General features: G+C 42.1%; 1 protein-coding gene across 3 annotated transcripts in view; it reads left to right on the top strand.

Annotated features, from left to right (window-relative positions):
* Positions 1 to 2,704: 2,704 nt before the first annotated feature.
* The window catches only part of INPP5F (inositol polyphosphate-5-phosphatase F), an 88,419-nt gene continuing 77,295 nt past the window's right edge, over positions 2,705 to 13,828 (top strand). Inside the window, exon 1 of one of the 3 annotated variants that reach the window (XM_043475293.1) lies at positions 2,705 to 3,025. In XM_043475293.1, the coding sequence (XP_043331228.1) occupies positions 2,929 to 3,025 (97 nt within the window). In that variant the 5' untranslated portion in view covers positions 2,705 to 2,928. The remainder of the gene's footprint in view (positions 3,026 to 13,828) is intronic. The other 2 variants (XM_043475290.1, XM_043475291.1) reach the window with 2 other exon arrangements.

The following is a 13,828-nucleotide window of genomic DNA, read 5'->3' as shown; positions in this document are numbered from 1 at the left end:
CTAATGAGAACCCCCAAATCTCAGAAACAGTAAATGTGAGAATGAAAACAAATGGATAAGAAGAGTTGAGTCATTTACCATTATTATTTGTGTGAGTTTAACCATGTGGACACATGTCCTCACATTCACTGATTTTAAGGTTGGAAGAACCCTCAGTGATCATCTCTTTTAATAAGGAAACTGACACTATCACACAGAACAGGCTAGAACCTAACTTCCTAGTGGACATACTTAAATTAGTATAAATGTATGATACATGTAAAGATACATAATATACATGATGGTCATTCGTGTTTAAAAAACAGCATCACATGAACCTTCTACCATAAACTGGGTGGCATCCTTCAAGGGCAGGAAGGCCTAGAATTGGGAAGTTGGAGGAGAGTGATGAAGGATGGGGAGACCAGCCGGGTCTGGTAGAGTTGGGAGCACCTGGCAGGTAAGCAGTATCCAAAGTTCAGGAAGTCTCTAGCGGACAAGGCAAGGCAGCTGTGGCAGGAAACTGAGGGACAGCACTAGAGACACAGTGTTTACTCTTTCCACTCACTCTGCTTGGCCAGGCCAGGGCTCCAGCTACCCCAAAGTCAAGCATGCTTTCAGAGTGAGAGGAAGAGAGCCATGTGCATCTGCGTCAGATATTCCAGGAGCATCTTCAGCGTTTCTCTCTCTTAAGGGCTCTGCTTGTTAAACCTGGATTTACATACAGGTCATAAACCCCATTCCTGGGTATTAGTTGATGACTGATGGGTGTGTTCTACTAAGCTGCTGTCAGGCAGATTTTTCCAATTAATTTCATTTAAAACAGTGGTGCTTAATCCTGGCTACACATCAGAATACTCTGGGGAGCTTAGAGAAAGAAAATACTGCTGCCAGAACCCATCTAAATTCTGCTTTAATTGTTCTGAGATCCATTGGTAAATTTGAAAAACTCCTTAGGTGATTCTAATAAGTAGCCACGACTGGAATCACTGATTTAAAACATCGGGGAAAGTTTCAATCAACTAATCAGTTGTTTCAAAATGGTTACGGTAGCATTATTTTCTTCACATCTGGCAATATGATTAAAAAATAATGAAGTAATTTACAGAACATCCTGTCTTCATATGACTTTCTCACTATCTACTCCTTGTTGCTAAGGAAAGTCAACAGATGACTGAATTCAATAATAAATCTGAAACTGATGGCTCCACCGATTCTTCATCATCTTAACTGCCATTATCTTCTTTGTCCAACTCACCTCATTTGCCGTAGTAATCACTCCTTTTGACCTGCAGACTGAGCTGTCTGGGCAGTCCAAAAGGCATAGTACTTATCAGAGATTCTAGGAGAGTTTGTCATCCTGGGACTTTATGTGCTATGGAAATTCAACAGAGAAATTAGTGTGGACTGGAATAATTAGTAATCTGGAACTCCTTCCTGCTTTTGGGCCCTCTCACTTTTATCTAGCAGAAGGTTAAAAGAATTCCCTTTCTCTTCTACCTTTTGTGTGGTTTACTTGTTTTTTCCTTCTTCCTTTCTAAGGCATTAGAAAAGGCAGGAGATAGGCCTAGAAAAACTCACTGACTTATAAAACTGTCTTTTAGTTCAGCACCATCTGAGACCAAGACGCCTTCCCAAGATCACACAGCTAGATCACCCCGAGAATGGGACATGGAACTGGGGACCTGAACTCCCATTCCGTTTAATATACCACCTGGCCTTTCAAGAGAGATCAAAGACACTCGGGAGGGCCTCCATCTTCCACAGGATGTTCTCCAGACATCTCATCCTTTGTCAAACTAGACCCCTTTTACTTAAATGACATTAAGTCATCTCACATGCATCCTGTTTAATTCGGGACATGATAGCTTATGAACTTTGCTTTCTTCTGCCTCGTTATTAGAGCCCTGTGCAGCATTCTTGCCTGGAAAATCCCAGGGACAGAGGAGCCCGGTGGGCTGCCGTCTATGGGGTCGCACAGAGTCCGACACGACTGAAGCGACTTAGCAGCAGCAGCTGCTGCTAATACTTAATTTCTATTGTTACATGCTTCTTGTTGATTTGCATTTATTGAATGTTTGCTGTTGTCAAATGTCACAAATTTCTAAGAGGAAATTCCAAAAGAGAAGAAGCTCCCGCTCGGAGGAGGAGAGTCTGGTTCTGGATAGACCCCTGCAGCCAGCCCCATGGGTCGCATTTCCCAGCTCTCCTAAGTCTGGGTCTCTGCGGGCAGCTCAGGCCCGGGAACGAGGGGATTTCGGGCTGTATTTGGGGACTTGGCCTGGCTTTTCTCAGAGCTGGTGAAAGTAACAAATGACCTGTCAGCATAGGAAGGAGCGGAGGTCCCAGGAAGGGGCTTACTGCCCCAAAGGCCGCAGAGCAGCGGCGCCGCCAGCCTGACTCAACCAGGCCCGGGGTTCTGACCGTATCAGCCCGGGGAGGGGGGGCGGGGCTTGAGAGGAGGGGTAGGAGGAGGGGGCTGGCCGGAGGGGAGAGACGAGGCAGGAGGAAGAGCCTCGAGGGAGGAACCAGGAGGAGAAAGCCAGAAGAAGCCAGTGAAGAAGGCCGCGGGAAAGGGCAGCAAGAGGAACCGAAAGGTGAACTAGGCGAAAGGGGCGGGGAGGAAACGGGGAGGGGGCGGAGCTTGGGGGAACTCGTGGGCGTGGCCGGGGAGGAGGTGGGGCAAGGAGGAGCCAGGGGAGGTACCGGGGGCGGGGCCGGGAAAGGGGCGGAGCTGGGGAGAGGCCTCCAAGGCCGCCGCAGCCGCCGCCGCCGCCGGGGCGCGTTCTCCTCCCGCTGGTAGGGCAGCCGGGGCGCTTCCTCAGCCGCCGCTCCCTGAAGCGCGGGCTCAGGCGGCCCCGGCCGACGAGTACTGCCCGCGCTAGCCGCCGCCGCCGAGCCGCGGGCGCACCCGAGCCGCCGCCGCCTCCCTCGGCGTCCGGGGCCGGCATGGAGCTCTTCCAAGCTAAGGACCACTACATCCTGCAGCAGGGCGAGCGCGCGCTGTGGTGCAGCCGCCGCGACGGCGGCCTCCAGCTCCGACCGGGTGAGGCTGGCGGCGGGGGGGCGGGGGTCGCCCTGGGCGGGTGGGGGAGGGGGCGATGAGGGGGCGCGGCCGGGCCCCTCAGCCGGAGGCTGCGGATCGAGCGCCGCCTGCGGCCGTGGCGGGCGGGGCGGGCGCGAGCTAGGGCGCGAGATCTGTCATTATTTCCTGAGGGGAGGGAGCGCTCGCCGGGCCCCTGCCCCTCCGCGGGGGACAAAGGGCCGACGACCCTCGTCTCTCCGAGCGCGCTTCCGCGTCGAGATCCGCTCCGCTGCCCGCTGAGAGGGGAACCTGAGTCGAGGCGCCCGCAGTCGGGGTCGGGCCGGCGCCCACCAGAAAGTTCGTGCGAGGTGCGCCTGGCCTTAAAGGCCGTCTCCTCTTTGGAGTGCCCTCTGACCCTCCTTCCGGCAAGTTCTGGGTTCGAATCCCGGTCGCGCCAGTTCCCGTAGAAAGTCCTGCCGGAGCTTCAGTCCCTGTTGACATCTCTGTGTTTCTGGTCTCTTATCGTTATAGGCATGACTTCATTCTGATTACCTCATAAGCCCTCGATTTACAGCACTTTTTAAAAAAATTTTAGTTTTACAATTAATCTGTAATGTTCAACTTTTAATGTTTATGTGTGACTCAATTATTGTGCGACACAGTCTCGTGGGTCAGTGTTTGGGTGTCGTGTAAGCTGTCATGAGATGCCTCACTCTACAACATTAGTTTGCGTTAGGAAAACTAGGTCACAGTGGTGAGTTAAGCAGGACAGTCCCTGCCCTCAGAGAGCTGACAGTCCAGGGGGCGGTTTCTCTGGAGGGGCTCGGTAGCCCCTCCCGGTCGAGGTTGCCGGTCCCTTTTTCTAATCACCGCAGAGATCTTTCATTTTAGGAGATGTGAGAGAATAGAGTTCTTTAAGGAAATCGCGAGAGCATTTCGAGTTTACCTGTAATTCTCGTGTGTAATCTAGACAAAGAATTAAGTGGTATGAATTGGAAAGTATCAAAGATACAAATCAACCTTTTGTATATATCATAGCAATTACCATATATAGGAGGGTTTCCAAGGATTTGGTCCCTTAATATATTATTCCCAGTCCTCAAAACAACCTTTCCAGGCAGGTGGTGGTATCCTCATATTCAGGTGAGGAGACAGGTGTGAAAGGTTGAGTAACTTGCTGGAGGTCACAGAGAGGAGAATTGGCCCCCAAGACACTTGCTGACTGGTTCTACTACTTGCCTTGGAAGCTCTGGTGGTTGATTTGCTAGAGCAGTGAAGGAGAACTTAGTTGTTGTTTTATTTTTTTTTCCCTAGTTTTTGGGTGTATTTTCTTGCTATTACATTTTATTTCCTCTATTCAGAATGGAAGAGAAACTACTGCACCCAGATAAGGTTCTTGATAATCTTGAGACAGACGGTGTTGTAGATAGGCTAATTTTGGCCAGTCTCCAGTCATTCTCTTCTGTTTTTCCTGATTTGATCATTTGCCTGGTCTTTCCCCCCACCCCTGCCCCCAATGTTTGGGGAAGGCTTCAAGTGCAAACTGAGGGAAGGTAGATTGCAAAATTCCCTAGGCTGTCAAAGAGCCAGCTCTTTGGATTCTAAGAGCTTAAAATTAACTATTTCAGCTGGATAGAACTTGACATCATCTTTAACTCACTGGACAGAACACTTTTCTGCACTTCATTTCCTCAGCTATAAAATGAGGGTTTGACTTTTTTGGTCTTTGTACGTTTGTAATGAAACGTTTTTGAAACAATGCCAGTTTAAGTGTTTGTTTGGTGTACCTCTTTGAGGACAAGAATTGACATGTTTCATGGAAAATACTCAGGAAATCTCTAGGTCACTTGTGTGTCAATAGTGAATTGAGGCAGATATAAATAGGGGTGGGTGTGGTTGTCTCCATTTCTAGGGATACTCTCTCCTTTTCTCTCAGCCCCTAAGATTGATAGAGATGAACCAAACTGGTGGAATTACATGAAAGGAGATAAGTCCTCTAAATAGACGACTTTAAGTGAATTATTTGTCATTCTGTTTGGTTTGTGTTCATTTCTTGTACACAGAAACCTGTCCAGTCCTAATAGCTTTAGGGATAAGTTGCTCCCCTCCAGTGAAGTAAGTCAGCCCTCTTCCAGGGCTTCCCTGGTGGTTCAGATGGTAAAGAATCTGCCCCCAATGCGGGAGACCTGGGTTCCATCCCTGGGTTGGGAAGATCCCACAGAGAAAGAAATGGCTACCCACTCCATTATTCTTGCCTGAAGAATCCCATGGACAGAGGAGCCTGGCGGGCTACAGTCCATGGGATTGCAAAGAGTCGGATACGATTGAGCGACAAATGTTGATACTGATTAGGGATAAGTTGCTCCCCTTAAGTGAAGTAAGTCAGCTCTTACAGGGTGCTGGCTAGTAGCTTACCTTTCTAGTGGAAGAATACTTAAACCCATACTTCTGAGCTGAGGAAGCTCAGATGGGCTATATAGGCTTAAGACTTGAAGGAAAATTAAGGGAAACCGGGGCCTAGATTTTGAATTCAGCCATGTAATTTGAACTACCATTTATGTATCCAAAGTCCCTATCAGAAGGCAAATTAACTTTTTCCTCAGTAAATTGGTTGTAGTCTTTGCAATTAAGTTTATCACACTTCTTAGGATATAGCCAACCACAGACTAAAGTAGACCAAAAATATAGAGGAAGGAAGAGGCCATTATCTTTCAGAAAAGCCTGTTTTGATCTTCAGGTGTTCAAGTACATATAGCAAGCAAATAAAGAACCTCATGCTCTTGACTTTAAATAGTTTATCCTTTCTAGTACTCAAGAGCCTTTCTAAAGAATGACTGTAGAATAATGAGCTGACTTGTTGGAAAAGACCCTGATGCTGGGAAAGAGTGAAGGCAAAAGGAGACGGGGTCGGCAGAGGATGAGATAGTTGGATGGCATCACTGACTCAATGGACATGAATTTGAGCGAACTCCGGGAGATAGTGGAGGACAGAGGAGCCTGGTGTGTTGCAGTCCATGGGATTGCAAAGAGTCAGACATGACTTAGCAACTGTACAACAACTAAAAAATGGAATAATGTCTTTTTAATTGTTAAGGTTTTTCAGGTCTCTGTACACTAACTTAAAATTCTCCATTTTATTGGATCATTTCCCTCTGCTTTTACAGTCAGTTTTGCTATTGTTTGTAATTAAAGCATTTACGATCTTTCATAGTTTCTTATTGATTATTCAGCTGAATATATTACTAGCCAGCTCCCTTTTGTTTCTAAAGGGCAGTATCATAAAACCAAAAGAGCCTGTGAACATCGTGATTTTTATGTTTGTGGCTATTGAACAACCTGAAACAGTACTCTTTTCTAGTGGCATCAGACGGATCATTATTGATATTTAAGGTTAAAATGACCATTTCCTTAGCTTCGAATGTTTGTTGCTGTTGGTCCCTTTTCCTTATTTTGTAAGATCCAGTTTGGATGCCACCCCTTCTTTGTGCTCACCATAGTCTGCTTTCCTGGGGCAGAATTATTGGTGACCTTTTTGTGTTTCCAGGTGTTTTGTACACTTGGTACACATTTTGTTTGTAGCTCTTACTGCTTCATATGAAAACAGTTTCCTTACTTCCCCAGTGGACAGAGCATTCCTCAAGCAAGGACTTTATTCTGCTTATCTTGGTATCTCTGAGCTTGAGTGTTAGGACACAGAAGGCATTTTTGGTTGAGTTGAACTGAGTTAAATTAAGTCCAGCTTTTCTCTCAGTAATATCATTGTTATAAATATAGGATATTGTGGATATCCTAATGAGGATACTCACTCATTTCAGGGCCTATTTTGAATATCTTCTAACTGGGGTGGAAAATCACTGTCCAGCTGAATAAGGAAATAAATGTGAGGAAGGATGCATTTCCACTTGTGATGTTTTTCTGATTTAACATCACTTAAAAAAATTCTTTGTGATGGTATTCCTTATTTTCTTCTTTAGTGTTGTTTACATTTTTTCTTCTAAACAGTTGAATATTTTTTCTGGTGTTTCCATCCTTTTAAGGATAATGCATACTCTGGGATCATACTTAGAACTGCTTTTTGGGTTAGGGGCTTCCCTGGTGGCTCAGGGCGGTAGGAAACCTGAATTCTATGTCAAGAAGATCCCCTGAAGAAGGGAATGGCTACCCACTCCAGTATTCTTGCCTTGAGGATTCTGCGGACAGAGGAACCTGGCGGGCTACAATCCATGGGGTCATAGAGAACCAGACACGACTGAGCGACTAACCCTTTCACTTTTTCACTATGTCTCTTTCAGGGTGATGGCCACCAGAGGAAAAGTATTTAGTTTTATTTTCAACCAGGGAAAATGGTAAAGTACTGTGTAAACATTCAGTAATCTTCTGAGAGTGGAGTTTCACTCTCTGAGAATAAGGGCTGTAATTTAAAGACTTTAAAAGCAATGTAATACAGTCCACAGTTGGGGAAGGGTGATATGGTCTTATCTCTTTAATCTTAAAATTGCTTCCACTTGTCCTTGTAGGTTGTTCTGATAGACCAGTGTTATATAATTTACTGCTGTGTATTGCTTCATTCTGAGACTAAGTGACCACAAAAAGATGGCAGAGCATGTCATACACGTAACATTCATAAGCGTGTAAACTATTTAGAGATGAAACTCTGATAAATACCAGTGAGCGGTTATTGGAGGGGATGCTAGTTATCTGTTAGAATGCACAGAAACATAACAATGCATTCGTGTTTTTCCTAGTTATTTTTTTGATAATGAAATTATTTTTAATATGTCATATGAAAACTTTTTTGAATGAGAGATTAGCTACAGAACTGACATCTAAATAGAACTTTTATCTCCTTTGCAAAATTATATTTTATGAAACTGTTCAGTTTAGCATTTTGTGTTATTTAGTATTTACTTTGAAAAAAATTTTAACTTTACCTTTTAAAAAAATCATGTTTACTAAAAATTCACAAAGTACCGTGACAAAATATAATAGGGCATTTTAATTTAACAATTAGTTATTAAATGTAAAAATCTTTTAAACCATTTTTGTTGCTGTTGAATACCAATTTTTTTCTAGTGTCTGTAGTTTTCAGTTTCTTTTAAAGCTTACCAGGTCTATACCTTGAACATTTCTTACCCCATATTTTATATTTCTAACAGTCCAGCAGTTGGATTGAACAGATCTGTAAACTTACTTATTTAACATTTATTGTTACACATGCAAAATAGAAAACACTTCTTTCCAAAAACTTTCACCCTTTCTTTGGTTTTAAAAAAATAGTCTTTGTAGGGTGAATGAAGACAATTTTCAGAATCAAGTTTTACAGATAGAGGGAAGTTTTTGTGTATATTGTCTACTTTGTCAGCTAAGATTAATACTAGCTAATAACACTGTGACAACTTAGAGGGTTGCGAGGTGGGAGGGAGATTCAAGAGTGAGGGGACATATGTACCTATGGCTGATTTGTGTTGATGTATGGCAGAAACCAATACAATATTGTAAAGCAATTATCCTTCAATTAAAAATAAATACATTAAAAATAGTAGCTAATAACAGCAGCTTTTATTTATTGAGTGTTTTCCTGAACCAGACACTGTTCTAAGCCCTGTATGTATACTGTTTCATGTCATCCTCACAATAAAACGTAGTTTTTCCTAATTTTTATTTTACAGGGACAGAGAAGTAATTTGCCCAAGTTTAAAGAATAAGAGGGAGAGCCAGACTTTACACTCCATATTGACTCCAAAGCCAAGTTTTTCTCAATATTGACAAAAATGTTTTATAAACCTTTCTACCTTCTTGACCGCAAAGTTATAGGATTTATATATATATTTAATAATTTTTATTTATGGCCGTGCTGGGTTTTCATTACTGTGTGGGCTTTTCTCTAGGTGCACAGGCTTCAGTGGTTGTGGCTCCTGGGCACAGTCGTATTACCAGGGGCTTAGTTGCTCCGTGGCACATGGAATCTTCACAGATCAGGGATGGAACCCGTGTCTCCTTTGTTGGCATGCAGATTCTTTACCACTGAGCCACCAGGGAACCCCTGGGATTTATATTTTTATGGGTAATATCTGAAACATATCTGTAATAATCATACTCATTATTGTGTAGTCTATGTAGAGAATAAAATAGCCTCTCAAATGTCAAATTATGCTCATTGAGGAAGGATCTATGGATCGATAGAGAGTTAAAAGACTGATAATGGGACTACTGGCTCTTTGACGTTTCACCTGTCCTGACTCTTTTCTTGCAAAACTAGTTTATATAGTTACAGGGAATATTGTGTGTGTGTTTTTTTTTTAATAGATTGACTAGTTTTTCCGGTTATGGTCAGTTTATCAGGTTTCTCAAGCTTTTAGAACATTTGGGGGTTGGGGAGGGAATAGATAGAGGGAAGATCTTGGAGCAGAAACATTGATAAGTACTAGATGGGAACTATCTCAGCTGGTGATGAGCAACCTGAAGCCTTCCCAGTCTAGCTTTGCAAGAATTCCAGATCCAGTTTCACAGACATCCTTTCAGAGCACATAAAGCAGAGAGGGAATGGAGGAGAAAAAGGCTTTAGGGCACCCACCTCTGAAGAGGGGTGGGACTTTTGTAGTATCATTGATTCCGAGATGCTTGTGTTCTGACCAGGCCATGACAGCAGAGACCAGGACTTGCCAAAGGCTGGCTTCAGAGGAGAGGCAATATGCAGGTCTTTAGGGCAGAGCATGAAGGCGTTAGGAACCAGGGTGCCCAGAGAGCTTGGTCTTTCTGGAACGTGACTACACTGGTGCTGTTCGGGATGTCCAGCCACATGGCTTCCTTCGTCCCATCTGGCCAGCCTAACTTGGCCCACTCAGGGAGAGGGAGATTCATTACTGCATCCCTCCACGTGACCCGCTGCTGGCCTTCTGTAAAAATTGTAGGAATGAATTGAAGAAAGTCTAGTTTCTGGTTGACCCCGTGTATCTTGAGCAGCAAAGAGGTTGTTGAGAGGATTAAATAGAGAACATAAGAACAGAGGACTAAAATGCTGCTGTCTTAACCAGCTTTTTAAAATATGCTAATTTCTCGTCATTTTATTCAGGGAAGGGAGGAATCTGAATTTTAGTTCTGTGGGATTCAGCAGATTTTTTTTTTTTAATGAAAATAAATGAAACCCAAAGACATTTTTTATTTTTCTCTAGCTGGCCTTATGTCAAAAAAATTGCTTGTTGCTGATTTTGTTTTTTATGATTTATGACAAAATTAGCTGATGTATTTGCAGATAGATGCAAGGCTATTGGAAAATCAAACTAATTTGAGTATAGTATTGATTGAGTGTATTCTCAGAGCCATAGTCTAACCTTGGTGTGGTTTTATGGGAATTTAAATGTGTTAGGTCTTTATAAGCTGTATTATTATTTCTTTGTGTACCTTTTTGTAAGCTGTACTATTCCTGTTCATATGTTTTAAGATAAAACCTCTTAAAATCTAGCAAACACAAGTCTAAGAAGTAACAACAATGTTTTAGAAAGTGAAAATCACTCAGTCGTGTCTGACTCTTTGTGACCCCGGGGACTGTAGCCTACCAGGCTCCTCTGTCCATAGAATTCTCCAGGCAAGAACACTGGAGTGGGTTGCCATTTCCTTCTCCAACAATGTCTTAGAATCTCTAACAAATTACTCCTTAGGTGGGTTAAGTCATAATCATATGTGTCAGCCGACCATAATTGAGCTGAGAATGTTTGAATTAGATTATGTTTACCAAAATAGAGAAATAATACATTACTTTATTATCAGTAGCTGTTGATAATACATTAAGTAATATTTAAGTTGTATTTAAAAGGTGAGGGTTAACACTGAACATTTAGCATTATAGTACTATCACAACACATAGTGGTAGTATCTTAATTAAATCCCATGCTCTGTTAAGATGACTCATTTTCTTGTTGCTGCGAGACCCTTAAAGGAACTGCTCTCATTCAGAAAAAAGCATCCTCTCCTGCCAGCTTTCTTTGAGGCTGGTTGAAGGAAGTACAGGTTGATGTTAGGTCAGTATTCCTTGTGTTTTCTTTAAGTTACCTCATTTTAATTGCAGATTCTTTCAAATTTAACCTTGAATTTCTTTTACTTTATAGTGGGATATTTAAAAATACAAAGTGCATTACTTTATGGAAATTTATGAATCTTATTCTTTGAAACCACATTTTTACCTATACTGAACTTCAAATTCCAGTTTCTGCAGTGGTCAACATACATAATTTGAAATAGTCCTAACATCTAACTGAAATGTTGGGACATTTTAAATATGCTACAGTGCTCTTAATTTTAGTAGTTTGCATGTATAATATTAATGATGCTTCATGTATAATATTAATGATGTTTCATGGTGTCATTCATACATTGTTTTTATGCCAGATATAAACAGTCTTCTCCCCATTTCCAGTGTAATAGCCCTCCCCTTCCCCAGGGAACAGTTGTGGTGGGCAGACCAAAAAATTTGGCAGAGTTTCTAATTTGCTAGTCTCTCTCTTGGCACTTGTTTTTCTTGACTTCCAGGATTCATCTCCTGTAGCTCCATTTATCCCCCTTTGCACCTTTCAAACACTCCCCACCCCAACAAATAATTTAGTATTCTATTTTGTTCTCCTTCCAAATTATATTAAGTCTGAAATTCTGTGAAGTCATCTACTTATTATTTCAACAAACCTTTATAGAAGATCTGACTGCTAGGCATTGTGCTTGTCTTAAAAAGTTGGATAAAACACTCTCTCTGCCCTAGCCCAGGTAGTGGTCTGACAAGGGAAAGCCATACATAGGATTCTAGAGTGACAGAATCCCTTGGACAGTAAGAAGATCAAACCAGTCAATCCTAAAGGAAATCAGTCCTGAATATTCATTGGGAGGACTGTTGCTGAAGCTGAAACTCCAGTACTTTGGCCACCTGATGCGAAGAACTTACTCTTTGGAAAAGACCCTGATGCTGGGAAAGATTGAAGGCAGGAGGAGAAGGGGACAACAGAGGATGAGATAGTTGGATGGCATCACCGACTTGATGGACATGAGTTTGAGCAAGCTCTGGGAGTTGGTGATGGACAGGGAATCCTGGTGTGCTGCAGTCCATGGGGTTGCAAAGAGTCAGACACTGCTGAGCAACTGAATTGAACTGACTCAGAGTGACAGATACTATGATAGAGCTGAGTTTAGTGGGAGATTTTAACTGGGTCTTGACATTCAAAGCCTCTGCTTCTTTCCAAGATAATGAAAATGTATTTTTCTCCCTAATAAAGAAATGGGAAGAAGGGTGCTCTTTGATTCCATGAAGTTCCTTCCAGCTGTAAATAGTCTGTGATTGTTTCTTATTTAAGAGTGGAAAGTCTTGAAAGAAACTGTCTATGTGACTGGTGAACTTTAATGGATTTTTTTTTTTTTTTTTTTTTTTGCTTTGCCAGAAATAACTTTGTATGCACAGGGCCTTAGTTCTAATTAAGTACTCAAAAAATAAAAAAAAATTATGGGGATGAATAGTGCCTAACTGGCCAGATTGAAATAGTGCAGCTTCTCCCCTGTACTCACACCCCCACAGAACACTCTGTTGTGGCCCCTGTTTGATCTAGAAGCGGTTCTTGACTTGAGGCCAATTAAAATAGACCTGATGGTGTGTTTGAAGGTAGAACTTTTTGTTGATAAGGACTTATGGTATCAGAATGACTATACAGACAATCCTAGATGGAAGAGAATAAGTTTTGAACAGTTTTTGGCAAAAGCTAGGAAGTTATTTAAACACCGACAGAGACAAAGGTTACTTCTATTTTATGTTCAGAGTGCTAATTTTATGCTATTTTAATCTCAGTTACCAGCTCTAAAATGAGCTAAGGAAAATACCAATTGTTAGCTCCTCTGTGCTCTTCTTTAGCTCTCAAATCCTATTTCTGAAAGTCATATTGTTCTGAAGGACAATTTTTGGGAGAGCAGAGGTCAGGAGTGCATCGCAACACACTGCCATGTTTCTTGGGTGATGCATTATGAATTTGTTATCCAAAAGTTTAGCTAAACCTTCTTTGGACTGGTTATATTTTCAGTTTCCTAAGGTAGTGAGTTGGGAAAGTTGTCATTTAAGCTTGTACTTCCCTTTATTTATTCCCAAACTGTCTTTTCAATCTCTGTGCCCATTACTGGTATTCTGAATGTATTATAAAGCCCACATCTTTTATAATCTTATATATATTCATCAGATACTCTCAGGACCTAAGTCTTTTTCTTTAGTTGTCCTCTGTCCTTTTTTTGAGTTGCACTAGGTCTATCTTGAGATGTGACAATTAGAACTTTATACTTCAAATAGAGAATCATAACAATTTTTAGTTTGTATAGTGTAGAGTTTAAAAAATTTTTTTAAACTATTTTTGCTTATTTATTTGACTGCCCCAAGTCTTAGTTGCAGCATATGGGATCAAACCCTGGGTCCCCTGCATTGGGAGCATGGAGTCTTAGCCACTGGACCACCAGGGAAATCCCCCCAAAAAAACAATTTTTTATTGAAGTATAGTTGATTTACAATGTTATGTTAATTTCTACGGTGTAGCAAAGTGACTCAGTTATACATATATATTCTTTTTTCTATTCTTTTCCATTATAGTTTATCACAGGATATTGAATGTGATTCCTGTGCTATACAGTAGGACCTTGATGTTTATCCATCTTATATATATCCTAGTTTGATGGGTTGAGAAGATCCCCTGGAAGAGGGCATGGAAGCTCTCCCCAGTATTCTCCAGTATTGCCTGGAGAATCCCATGGACAGAGGAGCCTGGCAGGCTACAGTCCATAGGGTCGCACAGAGTCAGACATGACTGAAGC

This window comes from Cervus canadensis, chromosome 8 (assembly GCF_019320065.1).
Source record: "Cervus canadensis isolate Bull #8, Minnesota chromosome 8, ASM1932006v1, whole genome shotgun sequence".
Taxonomy (NCBI): Eukaryota; Metazoa; Chordata; class Mammalia; order Artiodactyla; family Cervidae; genus Cervus; species Cervus canadensis.
This window is presented reverse-complemented; position numbering and strand designations above follow the sequence as displayed.